This window comes from Limulus polyphemus, unplaced genomic scaffold (genome assembly GCF_000517525.1).
Source record: "Limulus polyphemus unplaced genomic scaffold, Limulus_polyphemus-2.1.2 Scaffold1666, whole genome shotgun sequence".
In the NCBI taxonomy this organism is placed as follows: Eukaryota; Metazoa; Arthropoda; class Merostomata; order Xiphosura; family Limulidae; genus Limulus; species Limulus polyphemus.
In genome coordinates this window covers 52,236-71,882 of record NW_013667276.1, presented here as the reverse complement: position 1 = coordinate 71,882, position 19,647 = coordinate 52,236, and the positions used below count along the sequence as shown (strand labels likewise).

Below are 19,647 nucleotides of genomic sequence, written 5' to 3'. Positions count from 1 at the left end.
AAAGCTTAATTAAGAAATGAAGTAAATACTTAGGAATAAATTGTATATTATTTTATTTATTTTGGCAATGCTATGTAAGGAAAAAAAAAGTGTTTCAATATTTAAATTCCAAATTTACAGTCCAATAAAATAAAAAAAAAGGTGTTATAAACTCTTTCTTTGCTAAAGTCACATATAAGTGATTATTATACAAAGTCAAGTTTTCTTGTACAAATTACGAGGTTGAGCTTATTGAAGTACTGCACTGATTCTAAAAACCAACATTCTCTATACAATAGTATACACTACATGGAATATTTACTCCTCAAAACTTTATTACAAAATTATTCAAAATACTTAAAGGCTACAAAATTGCAACAAATGATTCATAATTTCCTCATCCTTTTATTAACACATCAAACATAGAAATTTCAAGCATTCTGTTAATTTTATAGAGTAGAAAGTAACCACAGATACAAAAAAAATAAAAGACTATACAAAGTAATATGTACATACAAAATAATGCAATACACCAAAGCACTGTCTGAGATCAAGGGAAAGCTGATTTCAAGGGCTCTTCAGCACCTTGACCAATACAGGATAAAGGAATGGGAGGATATAGCTAAAAGTATGGTAGAATATACAGTGAACTTAGCTGATAGCAGAAGCAGTGATTGTATACAAGTTCATGATCATGATATACAAGAAACTTTTAGTAACTACTGACTATTCTAACAGATCTTTCTCAATGAAGAAGTTGACATGCTTTTCCTTGCAGACCTAGTAAAAGAGAGAAAAGATGATAATTATTTATGTTTAATAAATGACAACATGAAAATGATCTGTTAAATAATACAAGCTTAAATTTCTATAACAGTTCTAACTAAATTGTTGTACTAAAGCTTGTATCGAAGTATATGCCCAAATAATACACTGTAAAGTATAACAGAATATCCTGGTTGTCGATGTCTGAGGGAAGAGAAAGGATTTGGAATGCTTTAGAAGTCAGTATATTGAGCATTACATAGATAAAACAATAATGTCTTTCAGCACCAGAAACTCACCCTGCTACTAGTAAACTAACCTAAAAATGAATGAAGCTGCCTTAAAGTAATTTTAGCTGCTATCAATTGTTAGTTTCATAAAAAGGCAGCACTAAATTGAGTAACTGCCTCAACTTATGCACTAATCTCATTAAGTTGGTTGCAAGAGTATAAGGTGTTTGACATCCAAACAAATGAGCAATCACATCTACTTAATCAGAACATAATAAGAAACCTTAACAATTTCATAAAGTATTTTAATCTCTTGATTTATCCAAAAATATGTAGTGGCACTTAGTTTTCTCTATGTCACTTTATGTTCCCTAAGCAAGTCTATTAAATTGTAGTGATTTCAATTTTTAATATTTCCTTCACTCAAATTTGAACCTAAATATCTCTCACACACTAGATGAGTGTTTTACAAAAAAACACTATACAAAGTAATATGTACATAAAAAAATAATTATTAATCCTTTTTCCCCTGGGATGCCAGGTGAGTGCTCTACCAACTAAGAATAAGGGTTAACCCACTTGCATTTGATGGTAAAACACTATTTAACAACTCAAATGGCCATAAATGTTGGAATAATGGCTACAGTCCCGTTTTCATTGGCCACTTCTAATTCCAACACAACAACATCAGAAAGATACTCTTTCTTTTTAGTTTTATAACTCCTTTCACTAATATGTCTAATAACATTGAACCTTACAATATGAACAACTGGTTTAATTAAAACTGTTGATTTGAAAAAATTCTGAATTTAGTCTACAGAATAACAACTGACCAAATTTCAACTTTTACTGAAATTACTTCTAAGCACTTGGCAGTCTCTAAAACTTACTTTTGATCAGTCACAGAGTAACCTAATACTATGAAAATGAACACTTCATATGCAAGTATTAGAAACAGGTTAACTGAAAACTAACTTGTATAACATAATCACTCATTCTCACACACAAATATATATATATATATATACACATCTATCAAACAGGGACCAGAACAAAAATGTTTATGGAGGTCAAAAGTTTGGGGGGTGGGACAAGGTCTCTAGACTCTTTAACATATTGGTATGCTAAAATTCAATATCCAGAAACAAACTGCATATTCTGATGTGGTACGAGTTGTTGTTTAGGTCAAACTATTGTAGATATAATTAAGAAATTTATAAACTTAGTCAATATTATTCAATCCACGATATGCCAACTGCACGGCTTATTCTTTATAGCTTCAAAGGGTCTACAGATTTTTAAGTTTCTGTTTTTTTTTTAGTTGCTGAAGAGAACTGGGAGACCAATGATATTTTCTTAGGGACTACTACCCACCAGGAGGCCTAAAGAGCAGCAAAAAATGTGTACTGAATTTATCAAACGAGTATGGAACATTTAAACAAACATTAAACATACCTTCAATCACTTATGAGTGTACACGTTATAATTCTATTTGATTGAGTAAAAACAAATTAATCATCAAACTGGTATGAAATAAAATAAATGCAAAGTGATTAGTAGCAAAATTAGTGGAGTATAAAGTTTAGTTATTTAGATAATTTATAATGGGGTTACATTATAATAAAAAAATAAATACAAAAACAGCAGCTATGTAGAGAAATTACTAATACAACTGTACCATTAATACATGCTGACAGATATATCAAAGAACAAAAATTCAAAGTGCTGGCTTATCCATGGTAAATAAATTCAAAACATGTAGATTGTCCTCAGATTTTGTTTAGACATTAAAAACAAGTTCAAGAAAAGATGCACTGGAAAAAAAATCTATCATTGGCCTTATATTCTGTGGAGACAAACACTGTGTGGATCAAACATGTACAATTACACATTTCATGAAATGTAATCTTAAGCCTTTTTCTCATTAAGTAGAATAATTATAACAACAAAGTTTAGTATATCTTGAGAAGAAACTTACAGTGGGTGTTTTGGTGTTGTACTTGTTGATGATTTGAGCAAGATTGGTTTTTTTGTTAACCGTTTTGTAACATCATAAGGTGTATTAACACTGATTTCCTTCGTTGTTTTTCTTGAATATGGTTGCTTTATCTTAAAAGTTGTTGAAGTGGTCATGGACATAAAAGGTGCTTTCTTATGAGCTCCTATGCCTGAAAGACAAAATTATTTTTAAAATATCACCTTATATAAAAAAACACAAAAAATAAAACCTTGGTTAACAGATATCAACACTGATTTTTATGGAATTTTTAAAATCCCCAAAATCTGTTATTCAATACAGAACTCATTCTGACTGTTTAATAATTATTGTCACCCTGTCATTTATTCAGTTCATTTTCCTACCAGTTGACAATTTGTTCAGGTTGAAGAAAAAAGAATACATCAATAAAGTCAAACACTTTACAGTGTATTCAGGAGTCAGCTACTTTTGGAGACTTGTTTTGGAAAGTTGAGCAGTTATACATAAATGATGGTGTAGTGTGCCATGTCTGATGGCAAATCAGATAGTTTGTCCTTTGCTGTGGTTAAATTGTTTGCCTAATTCTCTCAGTTCAGAAGTTATAATTTTCCTACACTGAAAATGTATGTCTGATAGGTATTTACCTCCACTCATATAAATAACTATTCAAATTCAGTGCTGCAAAACATTTTTTTTATGCATGTCACAAGCCTTATATCTCCCCTCCATTGGAATTGACTAATTCCAATGCATCTCTCATGCAAATCATCATGCATCAACCCTACTTCAATAAGAGTGTGACATAATCTCATGATGCATGTCACTCCCTCTATTCAATTCTACCAAACTATCACTTCGAGTTTTGGCAAAAGGTGGAAGCAGAGTAGGAAGTGTGAAAGGGTTGGTGGAGGGTTGACGCATGAGAGACGCATTGGAATCAGTCAATTCCATGGAGGGGTAATAGAAGGCTAGTGGCACGTGTGAAATTGTTTTTGCATATAGAAGGCAGCACTGAACGAGAATAGCTATCTATGTGGGTGGAGGTAATGTACCGTATTGGAATTTGTCCTCAAAGATATAAAATTTTCAGTGACAAGACCAGAAGTATAGAAGACATCTTCCTCTTTTGGGACAAGATAATTTGAAAAAGTAAAAACAATAGCCACCTCATCATAGTTTGTCAAAACACCTGTTGACCAAGACTTTTCTTTTGGTTTAGCCTTAAAAAAAAAACATGACTATGAAGGCAAATGTAATTAACACATCACTAAAAATATTTAACAGGAAGAAGAATTTGAAGACACCAGTAATAAATAAAAAAACTCTCTTTATAAGAAATGTTTTCATAACATTTCAAACTAACTTATTTCTACACTTACAATTCTGAAACAAGCATTGACACATACAGTACACTACAGCAAATTGTATTACGCCCTGACAAATGATGCAATAAATTGAATAAAAAAATTATCCTGATGGGAAAAATTAGTTTTCAACTACATTTAAAGAAATAATAACTATTGAAAAGAACATTTTTGAAGAAAGCATTTTACAATATAAAGCAAGCATACCAGGTAAAAAACAAAATGTGAATAGAGCTGTGTAAAGGAGGCTTACTACAAAATGTTAGATTTGAATATGGAAATAACAGAAGCAAAATGCCAAGCAACTCCACCTTTCACTACATTTTATTTATATATATATACATACCAGCTTTTACCCTACCTTATAAAGCTAAGGTTTTTATGTTGTCTTTAAATGTCAACAGTTTTCATGGGATCATATACTTTGTTAAATAAGCAAATTATTCAAATGACAAAATATACAGACATCATATACACAAATTTTTCCCTTGCAGGCTTCAATGCACCATCAAACTTGAAAAAGGAAAGAAAAAAAAAATAGTATAATGTGAAAGAACGTACACTTGGAAAAAAGATTCTAATACTAAACAAAATCTGATGTATGGATCTGCTAATATATTCAAGTTTACAGAAAACATTGTTTGTATAATCACAGAAATTAAATTTTCTATGCTGTGTAACCTGGTTTTAAGTATTAGCCTCTTTAACAAATAAAATGTGAAACATATATAAGAAACTTGTAATAAACTGCAAATGTTTTAGGATATTTTGACCTTATTTTGCTTCTAAAAGGAAACAAAATATTAAAAAGGTAAATTCTATACACAAAGTAATATACTTTTCTGTGTTTTATAATTGTTAAGTATAACTTATAGAATTCAATATTTTTTGCCTCGCGGGTTCAAATCCCCGTCACACCGAACATGCTCGCCCTTTCAGCCATGGGGGTGTTATAATGTGATGGTCAATCCCACTATTTGTTGGTAAAAGAGTTGGCGGTGGGTAATGATGACTAGCTGCCTTCCCTCTAGTCTTACACTGCTAAGTTAGGGATGGCCCTCGTGTAGCTTTGCACGAAATTCAAACCAAACAAACAATATTAAACAGAAACCTGAGATTAGCACAAACCTCTAATTTATAACAAAATTATTAATAATCAATATACAAGCAACAGTATCTTAACCCTGATGAGTTTAGTGGAAAAGAAGAGTTTGCAGAATTTAACTTAAAACCACATTCATGCAAAAGTAAAATGCGTTTATCTTTTTGCTAAAAATTCATACTTTTTTTTAGGGTCCGGCATGGCCAGGTGGTTAAGGAGCTCGACTCGCAATCTGCGGGTCTTGTTTAATATAATGATGTGTTTTGTTAGATGCAGTCATGTATTTAGGATTCTCTAATTACCTTTGATCTTAGCTGTTTTGCATATGCCAAATATAATTAATTCATATTTCTCAAATCATACTTATTACAAGCAAAAGTACCCGCTCCCAGTGACAGGAAAAGTTTAAATTAATCTGTCAATTTAAATTACTTCATGAACTTTAAAAAGGTTAATTGTGTTGCACTCTTGGTTTCATTCAGAGCCAAAGCTCTGACCTACTTATACAGCTCAATGTGAAAAGAAATTGTTGAGCATTTCAGTCATGCTAAGAGCTGCTCAATAATAACATATGGTAAATCTACATTTTTTATTCTTTAAGTTACATCACATTTTGAAATGTGAATGATAGTGTGATTAATTCCTAACAACTTAGTGTAGAATATCCTGCTTCTGAAATAAAATTTGGCATTAACTTTATTCAGGCTTGTTCTGTGCACAGCTTTTCAAACAGAAGATAGATGAACACTCAGGTAGACCACATGGTTTGCAATATATATACAAGATTCTTATCAGTTCAGCTTTTTTTTATTTCATGAATAATACAGTTTCTGGATATTTATATATTGTAAAACGACGACTTTCGTTTATAAAGTCTGCATTTGGTCTTTTTTACAGGACCACATCTATATTTCAAACAGCTACCAAATTTAAATTTCTAAGTAATAGTTAAGGCATTAAGAACAAACAAACAAAGGAGAAGAGAAACAAACTACTGAAGAAAAAGAATATGACAAAATCACATTCCTCTTGCCTGAATGATGGAAAGTTTTTACATAATTGCAAATAACAAATACCAATGCCAAAGCGGAATCGGGTATCTTCTGTACAATATTTTAGAAATTATATTTTAAAGTGTGAAAATTCATTGTTTATGAAGATTCCTCAAAGATAACACTAGATATTGCTACTAAAAAACTTGGCCTTCATTTTAGATCTTACTTTTTCCTTAAATATAATTATTTATAAATTTGTGTTTTTCCAAATAACACATATACATGCATTTATACACGTTCATCTATCTTGTATATCATATATAATTAGCACTATTTTATCTTCAGAATAAACAATAACAGATAAAATTATTCACTTTTAATAAAGGCTAATAAAAATGAAAAATTTCACAATCAACATACTTTTTCTACTTCCATTAGAAGATTTTTCACCCTTATCATGGTAAGAAAGCTGTATTTCCCCAAGAGGACCACGTTGAATCTGAGGAACTGCTGATGTAAAAGATTCAGTACCTCCATTAACCTTCACTAGCTCATTCCTAGTTTCATCATTTAACTTACACACATTTTCTTTGTCCACAGAAATTTTTGAAGAGGTAGATTTCTCAGAAAACCAAGCTATATTTTCTTGCCGGCCATTGACTTCCACAGATGAATGCTGTCCAATATTTGATGTCAGAGTGCAGACAGAAGAACAAGAAGGTTCAGAAATTGTCACTTTAGGTATTTTTAATGAAGCTATAGGACACCAACTACTGGATACTGATGTGCACGGCAATTTAGGAAGACAGCTGTTGAAAGCATATAATGGTGATGCCGGAGTGGCAGTAACTTGAGACGCTAACATTACTGGACGTGGTACTGCTGGAGTTGGAGGAAATACAAATGTAGAATCTGATGTTACACTTCTTCTGTGGTGTCGGTATCGATTCTGTGGTAAAGCTGACTTTACAACATCAGCAAATGTAAGCCTTCCTGTGATTGACAGAACAGAAATTTAGGATATTAAAGTAAATTTCACACTAGGGCCAGGCTTAAAAATATTTCTGTTTGTTCTAACCCACTGAGCTTCTGAAAGATTTCTGGCATTATGATCAGGAAATTTTTATTTTCACCAATTTCTGCTGATATACCAACCCATTTAACAAAATTTCCGACTTTAAAATTTTTTTATTGGCATATTAGGGTTAGAATATTGTTAGGTATACACGACAATTTTAATTTAAGTATAGCATGAGTGTTGAATTTAGTTATTTTTAGAAGCAATAGTTTATCGCGGGCTTATTTATGTAACTGTGCAAATCTAACATTGTGTAGTTCAATTGTCATATTATTGCATCATGTTTTAGAATCTTCAAAATTTCTTTTGAGTATTAATATAATATCTCATAGTGTGTGGACAGTTCTAGGCTTCAGTTGCTATTTGTAAATACACATCCAAAATGTAGTTCAAGTAAGGTAAAGTTGGCGAGAGATATAGTCAAATAGATCTAGATTGTGTGTTTATAAGTTTAGCCATAAAAAGTGTATATAAGCTGTACAATCTGATGAAGAGAGCTAGCTCGAAATGTCATCCTTCTTTAAATAAAAACATAACAAAAACTTGGCAACTGTTCAACCTGTTCTTTAATTTCAATGCATTGAGGTTTGACAACATGGCTTATCTCATCCCCGGGACCCTTCACACTGAACTAATAAATACATGACCTAACATGGGAGAATTTACTATTGATGAGCATCCATCAACAACATGGCAAACACAAGTCCATTTAGTGTATCCCTCTCCAAAAAATTTTCTTGCAGATTGAGGAATAGGATATATATAAAAAAAAATTCAGATTAGAAACTTATCCAGGAGAAGGGAAGTACTTGGCAAAAGAGATGAAACAGAAGAACAAACTGTAAAATTATCAGCAACAGTCAATTCAACTTCGTTGATCAAGGTCTACATGGACCAGCAAGCGTGTGTTGCGAAAGAATTTGAAATTTCTATAATTCTCTTCATAGTATAAATGTTAATAGTAATTATATTCATGGTTTAACGTGTTATGTTTTAGGTGATCATGCGAAGCAATTTGAAAAAAAAAATCAATATCTACCTACCTACCCACATTGTAAATCAGTTTAGGGTCACAGCAAACAGAACTATTTTTAAGCTTGACGTAGACAAAAGATTTGTCAAAAAACTTAATATTAAGAAGAGTTATTTGCAGTTTAGAACTCTTATGTATAAATGTAACTAAATCATTTATTACCAGATTTCAAGGATATACCTTAAGCTCACAGTCTTCCCTTGCAGTTATTGTATGTTATCATAATATAATTTTTTTTGGGGGGAAAAAGAGTAATGTTAACAATTCTATGAAGAAACCACTTATTTCATGAACAGAGTTTGGTGTTGATTTCTTTACTGCATAGCAATTACAAACTATACATAAAAGCAATTTCATGCAACAATCCAAGGATGATTTATAGTCAATGAATATCTCTATGAACTTCAGTAACAAAGAATTAGTTATATTTGTTTAAGACAAATTCTAAAACCCTTCCTCCTGCTGCAAATTTTCCATCCAATAGTCTTGGTAGGTAAAACATTTTTTTGGAAAGTAAGAGAAAGTGACCAAATTTGAATGTTGCTTGACAAGCACTTATTTATTTCTATTTTGTACTGTGTTATGTTTATATAGTTACTGCTGAGAAAACTGTGGATACCAAATCAGTCAGTCACTGAAGTCAAAAATGAAACACGTTCTTATTACATGACCTAGCCATCTTTATTATGTTCGGTAATTTGGCTTGTCAAATATTCATATGGTTAAATGAAAAGCACTACCTTTCTTTAATAACTTATCATATCTGGAGAGAAGATTTATGAGAAGAATATATCCGAGAGATGTTGTCAATGGACTGTATCTGTCTAGGAAGTTTTTGGGTAATGTTTTGAGTTGCTAATACAAATATTCATCAAGTCAAGTTATTCAAATTTTATCACGTAGGAATGCAAGCTTTGCAGGTTGAAAAGAAAAAGTAAACCAAAGCAGGACTGTGAGTGTGGCCATTAGAGAAATCCAGTTGAGACGTACTGTAACATCAACATAGGTGGTCTGTAGTTTAAGCTGTGTGGACGTAGTGTTTATGGTCTCGTAACAGAAAGGGGTCAAAATTTTATTGAAAATTAAGTCCTGATTGCAGTTGAGCTTTGGTTGATGAGTCTTGATGTAGAAAGCTACTTTGAGTTTTATAGTTTTGCAGTGTTTCTCAACTGTTTCCAATTCATGTGTCTAGTGTTGTTCAGCTAAGGCAGACTTTTACAGATAAAGAAGTTTGATGGCATCTTGATGGTCTCTGATTCAATGTTCAATAGCTCTATATGTCTCTCCTAAGTGAGCTTTTTCACAAGAACAAAGTATTTTGCCAATAGTGTTGATGAGTTTATCTTCACTTGCCAGATTCAATAATCATCTCACCTTCCTTTTGAGATGTAATCTTCAAGTCACTCCACAGTCTCTTCAACCACAATCTAAACCTCTTATCATGAGGATACATTTCTACAATTCAATGTTAACGGTGAAAAATTCTCTACTGTTTTAGGACCTCCTATGTTTATGGTTTATTATACAGCAAGAACTTTTACTTGTTCTCACTTACCCCTACATTTGTCCTAATCATATACCTATAATTTACAGTCTCTCTTAGGAGATTAAGTGTTTATCTGAATTTACCCAGATGGGACTCTCACATGTTATTTGAACCTCTGCATTTGTCCCAGACACAATTCCACCCTCTGCAGTAGTGTTTTATAAAAGGTCGATGCTTTCTCAAAGTGAACAGATGATGCCATCTGGTGGTTAATGATACTTCAATAGGTATTCTTCCCATCTCTGCATGCACATCCTTGCATGGCATTTGATATATGTGAGGTGGAATGCCCATTCTCATTAGATGTCTAATATCTCCAACCAGGATGGGGAACATTTACATTTTTATTTTCTGTTTTATTTTGATGTTTCCATGCACTGATCTCAAGTTGATAAGCACCATTTTTGAAATAGCTTGGGTATTTTTTTAGGTTACCCCAAGTGCCCTTTCATTTGGATGGCTTGTGATTTGGTCTTTTCAGATATGTATGAGGTACTAATGCTCCAAGAGTATATCCACTCATTATTTGTGATTGGGCTGCTTTTTTGAGGACCTTCCACTACAGCAGCTGGTCATAGTATTCCTTCTACTAATTTATGCAACCACCTGTGCCCCCATTGTTGGCTCCAAAGGTAAATAAATTAACAACCCAGCTGACCCCTTTTTTCTGTATGAACTAAAGTGTATCTAGGATGAAGAAAGACCCTACTGAGAAGAATGTCTTCTCTCTGTTTGCCCTTAGGTCCAGTTATTATTTAAGACTGGCTTGCTCTACTTATTCTCACTTGCATCCAGTTATTTGACTACGTGTGGTTTTGGATTGTACTCTAACTTTGTTTGACCACATGTTTGGGGTGGTTTAGGCTATCCAATTCACCAGTCATATGGTATATTTCTATCGATTTTGGATATTTATGCTTGCAAACTATATTTTGAGTGCAACACTACTGTTTTGGTCTAATAACATTGATGACATAGTAATTCCAAAGTTATATTAAAAATGATTAAGACAAAAGGAAAAAAAAAAGGTACTTGTTTAATGGGCAAAACATAATGGTAACATTTGTTGTGAATATTGGGCAATACTATTTGGTAATTCCTGATAATGCACCAGACTTCCTGCCACAGGATTGTGTACTGATTACTACCAACATAGAAATAGTGCTTCTTAGGGCTTCCCTGGAAATGGCAGGAGATTAGAAGCCAAAACATTGGATGAAAAGTGGTTAGTAATTAGTGCCTAGTTCTGAAAAATAAAAGTTATTAATTAATAATTAGACTGAAAGTGATAGTATAGGCTACTAACCATAACAATGACTGGTATCTAATTGCCACAGCCTGACCATAAGTAATTAATATTCAGACTGAATAAACACGATGCAACTCTATATGTGTATATAAAACATCTTTTATAAATTACAAAAATTAACTGGAAGACAGTTTAACATGTACCTGACATTACAAGGAACAAAAAACATTTAAGTTTATTTATACTTATGTAAAGTATCTTTCACAGAATACTAGTTAATTACAAACAACAGACGTTGGCTTGTTCTCAAATGAAATAACTACTTACTAAGAAACAGTCAATAAACAACATAACAAGTACATTGTGAAATTTAAAAAGTAGTTAGCAATATCAGGTTTTTTACTTACATAATAATTTATTGCACCTGAGCTAATAAGCCTTTGATATATGAAGTAGTTTTTAATAGTTTTAAGTAATGCAACTCAAATGCTAAATTAAGTGATAAAGAATAGAATGTAAAATCAACAGAATATATACCAGATAAATATATTGACTGAAAAAAAGTATATTCAATGAACTAACATATTCAACTAAAATGTTCAAATTAGAATAAAACTTACAAATGATTTTTAAAACCAATCTTATTCAAATGCCTTGGATGTATCTTATTTAATGGCTCAATAAAGAAAATAAAGTACTTTTTCCAGTATCTGATGCTACAGTTCAACTTTGTAAAACAATTAGTAACAATATCAAAATATACCTAAATTTCCATGATTAAAATTATATTTTTAAATTTTGATGTAAACATGGCTGAAAATATATAGCCCCCCCATTATGATACAAAAAACTTAAATCGACTTTACTAAGCTTATGTTTCTTAAATATTCAATGGTCCATTTTCTAGTCGGGATGCATAAAAACAAAATACTGTAAATACACATACACAAACATATATATATATATTGTGTAAAGACTTCTATTCTTTATTTAAGTGAAAATGAGTATCACTGAAATGTTAATACGTATGATATCACACTACCAAAAGTTAAAGAAAAAATGTTAAGAGACTTTATTGCCATACTAACCTGCTGGACTGGGAAAATGTCCTGCAACTGGTGTTACAGAAATTGGTGGTGACGTGATTTTCTGGAGTGGTGTGGAAGGAGAGTTTACAGGGAGAGACTGTGCAATAAATGTACCATTAAGATGTTTATCTACAGTTGGAGTACATGTTTTGTTTGTATCAGGTACAAGTGGTGGTGGAGTAAAAGTAGTGTTCAAATCAGGTTTACTGTCACCTTTTGAGAATGTTTTGTTAAATTCATCCTTTTCCTCAGGGAGAACAGCAAATGTCTCATCTTGTACTGTTCTAGCAGTAACTTTAGGAGATACATGTAAGCAACTACCCGTGAAAGTCTGATTTAAACTAGTTTTTACATTTAGTACTGGTGAAGTAATATTTAAAAGCTGTTGTGAAGGGATGTTCTGGAAAGTTTCGTTAAGAGATCTCTTGACAGACTGTACATCTTGAGAATTTCTAGCATGATGAAAACTAATGTCATTCACACCAGGATGTGGAGAGCCATGTCGAGAACGACTCAGAGATGGACACGGGGAATCTGGCAAAATAAAATAAATGTAAATATACATACATATATAAAGTGACATTCTGACAGTTTTAAAAATTTTAGTACCTATTTAAGATTAGCATATAATTAAATGCAGAACAGAATCATTAACTTTCTGTACATATGGGCTCAGTCATTTTGACCCACCTTTTTTAACATTTAAACTATACTTACTATAACTTTTACGTTATTAAATGCATTTTCACAAACTTTAGCAAGCTTTTAGTATATATTACAAGTGTTTTGTACACACACACACACAAAACAAAAAAATTCAATTTTTTAATTAAATATTTTTAAGATTTGTCCGTAAATTTAAGGAGTCATAGTCTGATCAGAGCAGTCCGAGTACAATGTCAAGATTAAAAAAAAATACTTCTCATTTATATTACACTTTAAGATTTCATTTTCAAAATTTCTAGAACCTCTTAAATGAATATCAAGTTTTTAAAGCAAAATTATAGATTTCATCTGCTATTTTCTCTACCCTAACCCTGCGTACAGGCTTGGTCCATTGACTAACCTTGTAATTACTATACACCCACACACACAAAATCTAAATTACACATTATTCTTTCTAGAATTACTGAATATTGTTATGCATTATTTGTTCTTACAGTTAAAGCTAATACAATTCAACTCTCCAGTTTATTTAGGTTTAGTGCCATAGCTGAAAAAGAAATTAATCACAGTGGGGAAGCTTTGTGTAAACAGATTAATCCGTTACCTACAGGCTCAGTTAAATTACAACATGCTGTGCATGTGAAATGCACTTGTACTACCAAGTATTTTTCTGTTTAACTTTTCTTACACAACTTAATAAGTTTCTGATTTTAACATTTTAATTTAGTTTATAAAAATATACCTAAAAACAAAAAATTTAGTACTTGTGTGTGTGTGTTTCTTATACTTTTTTTTCTCTTGAAGTCTCAAAATATTAACACACAACAAAATAATAATGTCCTAAAAGTGTTATAATCTAACTGGCTTTCTGATTAAGTCACACATGCATTAAAATATTTTCCTTATCTGGTCGAGACAATCTTGATAACAGCAAACTACAAAACCGATACAAAATATTTCAAAACTGATCGTAAGAATGAGCTAATCTCATAAGGAAAAATAGTAAATTGAAATATTCTTTTCTAGTGGTTATAAATAATCCAACAGTACTTGCCAGAGAATTATAAAACATTTTTTTTAAAGACAGCACGTGCTAGAAGGGACGAGATATGCAAGTTTCAATTTAAGGCATATAACACATTAAAGCAAGAAGAACAGATTCTATACATTTCAGCTCGGGAATATCTAATATAGTCCTTGGAAATTTAAAAAAATAATGTAAGGAATATCAAAATATGCAAGTTGGAACAAAAAAATGTCACATGATAAACAGTAGTGAAGATCGAGAATTTATGTAAATATTTTCTTTTGAAATTAAACCCGTATAATATTAAAATACTAATTATAAACTATGTTTTGATGTCAAGTGTATTAACAAACAATGATAACAAAGTACATTAAATTTTGAACACAACTCTATAGAAATGTCATGAGATGCACACTTTGATCTACCCATGTCTTGAAGGTTAGGGTTATTTATTATAATTTATTTGACCAAGCAGTTTTTAATGAATGATAGATAATATGTATAAAAAGACTAAAAAGAAGAGAACTAGTAGAACTAGCAAAAATTCATAGATCTTGTTTCAGAATTAGTTTTAGGTTTTGAAGGTTTTCTATATCTTAAAATTTTTTTGTGATGTTGGTTTAATTAGTTCTATCAGTTCACATTTAACTGTTTTAAATAATTCCAGCCTAAAATTATGACTTACTGCATTTAAATAAGTAGGAATTAAGTTTATTGTAGTAGATTTAACAAGAGTTGTGCAAATATGTATAGAGTATTTGCACGTCTTTCACTGAACAATAAATCATAAATATAAATTTTTCGACAACTCTGCTAGTAAATAGCCAACCCTAAAACTAACCAATAAAAGCCTGTTATTTTACAATACAATTTTATATTTTTTTGTTGTTCTATCTACTCTCTATTTTTCTCTGTTTCACCCCTTAAATTTTTTTTACTTAAACTGTAACACTTACCTTCAGGAGATATAGAGTACAAATATCTGAAAATTGAGGCATTTTATGGGCAAAACACACAACAGTTTACAAAAAAAAATTCAATTAACACCAATTGTTCTAGTATTTCTTTAGTTGTCTCTATTTTCTAGGATCAAAGTTTATATTTTCCTATACCGAAAATGTATTTCCAATAATACTAATCCCTTTCCACACTATAGCCCAATGAAAGTTTCTCTTCTCTGCCCATTTAAGCATTGGTATGAATGATACCTTGCTTGCTCCCACTATATCACACATAGTGATATTAATCTTGTGACCAATGTCAATGCATCCTCTATACCAGATCTGTACACAAGCTCCCCATTATTACTTCTTATTCACTTTTTTCAAGAATGGCAAAATTATCAGTCCCGAACACTGGCCCTCTTGGGGAGAAAAGGATGGAAAGTGTGAGAGGGGTTAACTAAACTTCCAAAACACTTTTACCTCTTCTCACACTTTATCTAGAATTCCACATTGGCAAGATGGAGGGGGCAAGATCCACACAGAAATTGTGCAAACTGAGATATATTATAGCACATTAGTGGGGTCCACACTAATTCTAGAACAGGTATGCTCTTTGCCTGGATAATATGAAATTTAAAACAAGGGGTACAGGCCAAATGGCCACAGTGTTGAAACCATTACGTCGTGAGAATAAACATGCAAGGAGGGACGTCTATTCCGAAATTGGAATATTGTATGTGCTCACGAGAGTTGTCCAGGTCCCAACCATGCAGATGAAGTCCCATGTCTCATCGTTGGAATTATAGGGCTGTGGACTACAGTGTGATATCATTGTATTATAGTAATGTGATATTAACTCTATCATGACAGGTCATGTGTCAAAGTCCATGTCATCACGTTTGTTGACTTGCATTCAAAATATTATTCAACTACTATTTTATAAATTTATGTCAATAAGTTTGGTATCAAATTGTAGTTCATAATTCAAATTTTAGTACGAACCTGAAAGCTGCAGAATGTTGCATGTCGAACCAACCAGAATTATTAAGAAAAGGCAAGCAACACGAAACCTCACCCCAACATTAAGAAGCATGAAATGCAACAAACTGAACTAGAAATAATGGGCCCAGGAACCTAACCTGAAAATTATGGAATGTTGCATGCAAGACACCAGAAGAAGACAAGAAACATCCACGTGGACAAGCCCTCCCCTCAACCTACAGAAGTACAGAATGCAAAAAACCAAACTTGGAATTATGGGTCCATTCATGCCTCTCTCAACCTGAAGAAAACAGTGGAATTACAAACCTAAATCCTAACCCCCAACCTGAGAGGCAAGGACCCCCCCCCCCATCTGAATTACGAGGAGGATGTGGACCCCCTTCCACAATTATTGAAAATAATATAATGACCAAAAAAAGAAGGGCCATGCTCAACACAACTAGATAGCAAAGTTACGTCTCTAAACTGGAATTACGAGGAGGCTCCCATAAAACATCTGAAAAAACCCATCTAGGGTTATGAGTGGTAGGGAATCCATCTTCTCCTTGAGTGGATTAAAGTGCTCAAACATCATTCAGGTTGGAACAGACCTCTGTCCATCACTCCAGCAACTGGAAGTGGTAAGGACTCCATGCTCCACTATGGAGAAATGCAGGGAGAATTTGTGTTGGGGAGGTCCTGAGATGGTGCAATAGGTGAACCACGTTCCCTATTTTGAAAAGCAAAAAAACCCTAGTTTATTCAATCCAAGGGTCAGCAGGGATGGGCAAAATCTCTTTATGCTTTACTCATGATAGTGCATGAGTGGCAGTTCAGAATTGTATATTATTTATGGTACTGAATAATTGTGTACTACCCGTGGAAAATGCCAAAATGGTCTTATGGAACACCCCCATCTTAATAGAGCTCATTGGTACCAGAAATTTTATTTATTTATTAGTTTACTGGTAGCTGGTACAAATTGAGAAAAAGCATACTTGACCAGGCAACATCCACCACCAAGTGGGATCCAAAAGATAATGATGAGAGTGTCCCTGAAAAGGAATAAAATAGAACAGAAGAAATGATGTTATTCACCTCTGTCAAAATTGAACTGGGGCATATAGAATAGCCATCTGAGGAGGAAACTGCCAAATCATGTAAATAATGTGATATAAAGGTGTGGTCCACATACCAGCCTGTACCACTTCCTCACATAAGACCATTGCAGAAATTTCTGCCATTGAGAAAAAAGTGAATAAGAAGTAATACCAGGATACAGTGAGTGCACTGATGTAGGTGGAGAGAGTCACAAGATTAACATCACTATGGGCAATATAGTGGGATATAAACAAGTCTAAACACAGTACTCCAAATGTGGTCTAACCAATGACATTATAAATTCTTTAAACTTGTATCAATATTTATGTGGATACAACTTAAAATCCTATTTGCACTACCATTAGAAACAGCATATTGCTTGGATGTCTCAAGTCCAATCAACTGGAACACCAAGACATATAAGGTTATTCTTATCAAAACTATACTCATAAGTCAAATTGTGATATCCCACATGCATTACTTGCATATATTTTAATTAAAAGCCACTGATAATTATTTACCCAGCTCACCAAATAATCCAACTTCTTTTGTAAAGCAGCAACATCTTTTTTTTAACAGTCATCAAAATCTAAATCTACAAAATCACCAACAAATTTAAAAATAATCAATTGACCATTCCTACATTCATGTCTTTGATGTAAACACTGAGCCCAGAGGTACTCCATTAGTGACATGAATCTAGCTTAACTGAACTATATTTATAATAACCCTCCACTTCCTTCCATCCAGCCAGTTTTCTACCCAATGAGCCAATCTATCCCCACATACCTACACACAAAAAAAAAAAAAACTTTTGTAACAAGCCTTTTATGTGGCACCTTGTCAAATGGTTTCTTGAAATCCAGATACACCAAATCAACACATGTACCCTCATCAACATGAGCAGTAATCTCTTTAAAGAATGCCAAAAGATTATTAAGGTAAGATTTTTCACTAGTGAAACCATGCTGACTATCCAACAAAATTTTGAACTTTGCTAAGCATCTTTTATCAGATTGTCAAAAACTTTTCCCACCACTGATGTAAGACTAATAGGCCTATAATTTATCATCTCTCTTGAAAAGAAGAGTAACATTAGCCAACTTCCAGTCTTCTGGCACCTATCCACTATTCAAGGACTTAGAAAAAAAAATAGTGACAACTGGTTCATCAATTGGTATCCAATCTTCAAAACCTTTGGGTAAATATTATCTGAACTAGGAGTTTTATCATTCCTTAAACTTACAATTTTTTCTTATTAAGCTCAGAATTAATGTAATCATCTTAGAATCACCTTTTGTTTTTCTATAAGGAATATGCCTATTTCAAATATTTAAGAATTTACTTCTACATTTTTTCCATACTTGAGCAGTATCTCCAATCACTAGTTGCTCATTTCACAGCATATAATTCTTGTGTCATCCATTCAAAATTTTCTTTCATTTTATTATAAATTTGGAATTAAAATCTTATTAGTCCTTATCTTTACATGCAGCAAAATATCAAAATTAATTCAGCAATTATCACTTGCCACCCAATAAATATAAAATAGCATTGTTTCTAGTAGGTTTCTTAACTAATTGGTGAAGAAAACGATCCTGAACCATTTCTAAAAATAAACCTGTCTCCTTCATGATTTGACTAACATTTCCCAATCTATATGCTTGAAATTAAAATCTCCCATAATTATGACCTCATTAACAGCTGAATACTTTACCTTAATGTAGAGTTTCTCATTAGTTTCATCTACTGGTTCTGTATAATCCCTAACAGAAACCTGAACAGATTCAACCTCACTGCTATTAGCTTCAATATCCTTAGCTTGAACACGACGTAACTCATATTTTACATAGTACTCTATCCCTATTAAACAATTTATAACTCTGTATTTCAACAAAGTTTCTGTCATCACAATGGTCTACATTTAACCAGGTTTCAGTTATTCCCATTATATCAAAATCTTCTAACCCAACCAGTGCTCTTGTCATCCGAACAACAAGAAAAACCATTAAAATTCATTTTTTTTTTACCTTTATGTAGCACATAAAAAATAATAAAATAACACAAACAACAAATATTTGGATTACTTTTAGTCACATGATAAAAGAAAGACTTCTGATGTAATCACGAAATGTTAATATCCCATATGATAGGCTGCAAGAAAGAAAATAATCCCATCTTTTAGATGATATATTTATTAATTGCTTAGCTTTAGACATTTGAAAAGTGTAAAACAAAAAGTGTAGTTAGTCTAACTTTATGATTTTTGAAACACTCCATGAAAAAAAAGGTTCACTGTTTTCAAACTATTTGAGCTAGAAGTAAGCAGCAAATATGCAAAAATACCACAACTTACAGCCATATTTCAATGTTGATAAGTTTCACTTATACGTGTAGGAAGTTTAAATATTTATACTCTCCCAACTGACATTTATAACTTAAGGTGGTTGAGGGAAATGAAAATCAGAAATTTTGAATATTTTTTTATATTACTTTATCCACAAAAAATGCTAATAAATTA

General features: G+C 32.2%; 1 protein-coding gene across 1 annotated transcript in view; it reads right to left on the bottom strand.

The window, feature by feature from the left end:
• Nucleotides 1-227: 227 nt before the first annotated feature.
• The window catches only part of LOC106464489 (kinesin-like protein KIF18A), a 63,396-nt gene continuing 43,976 nt past the window's right edge, over nt 228-19,647 (bottom strand). Inside the window, exons 15-18 of the mRNA XM_022392218.1 lie at nt 12,408-12,941; nt 6,834-7,406; nt 2,953-3,142; nt 228-759 (exon numbers count right to left, since the gene is read on the bottom strand). Coding sequence (XP_022247926.1) covers nt 711-759; nt 2,953-3,142; nt 6,834-7,406; nt 12,408-12,941 — 1,346 coding nt within the window. The 3' untranslated portion in view covers nt 228-710. The remainder of the gene's footprint in view (nt 760-2,952; nt 3,143-6,833; nt 7,407-12,407; nt 12,942-19,647) is intronic.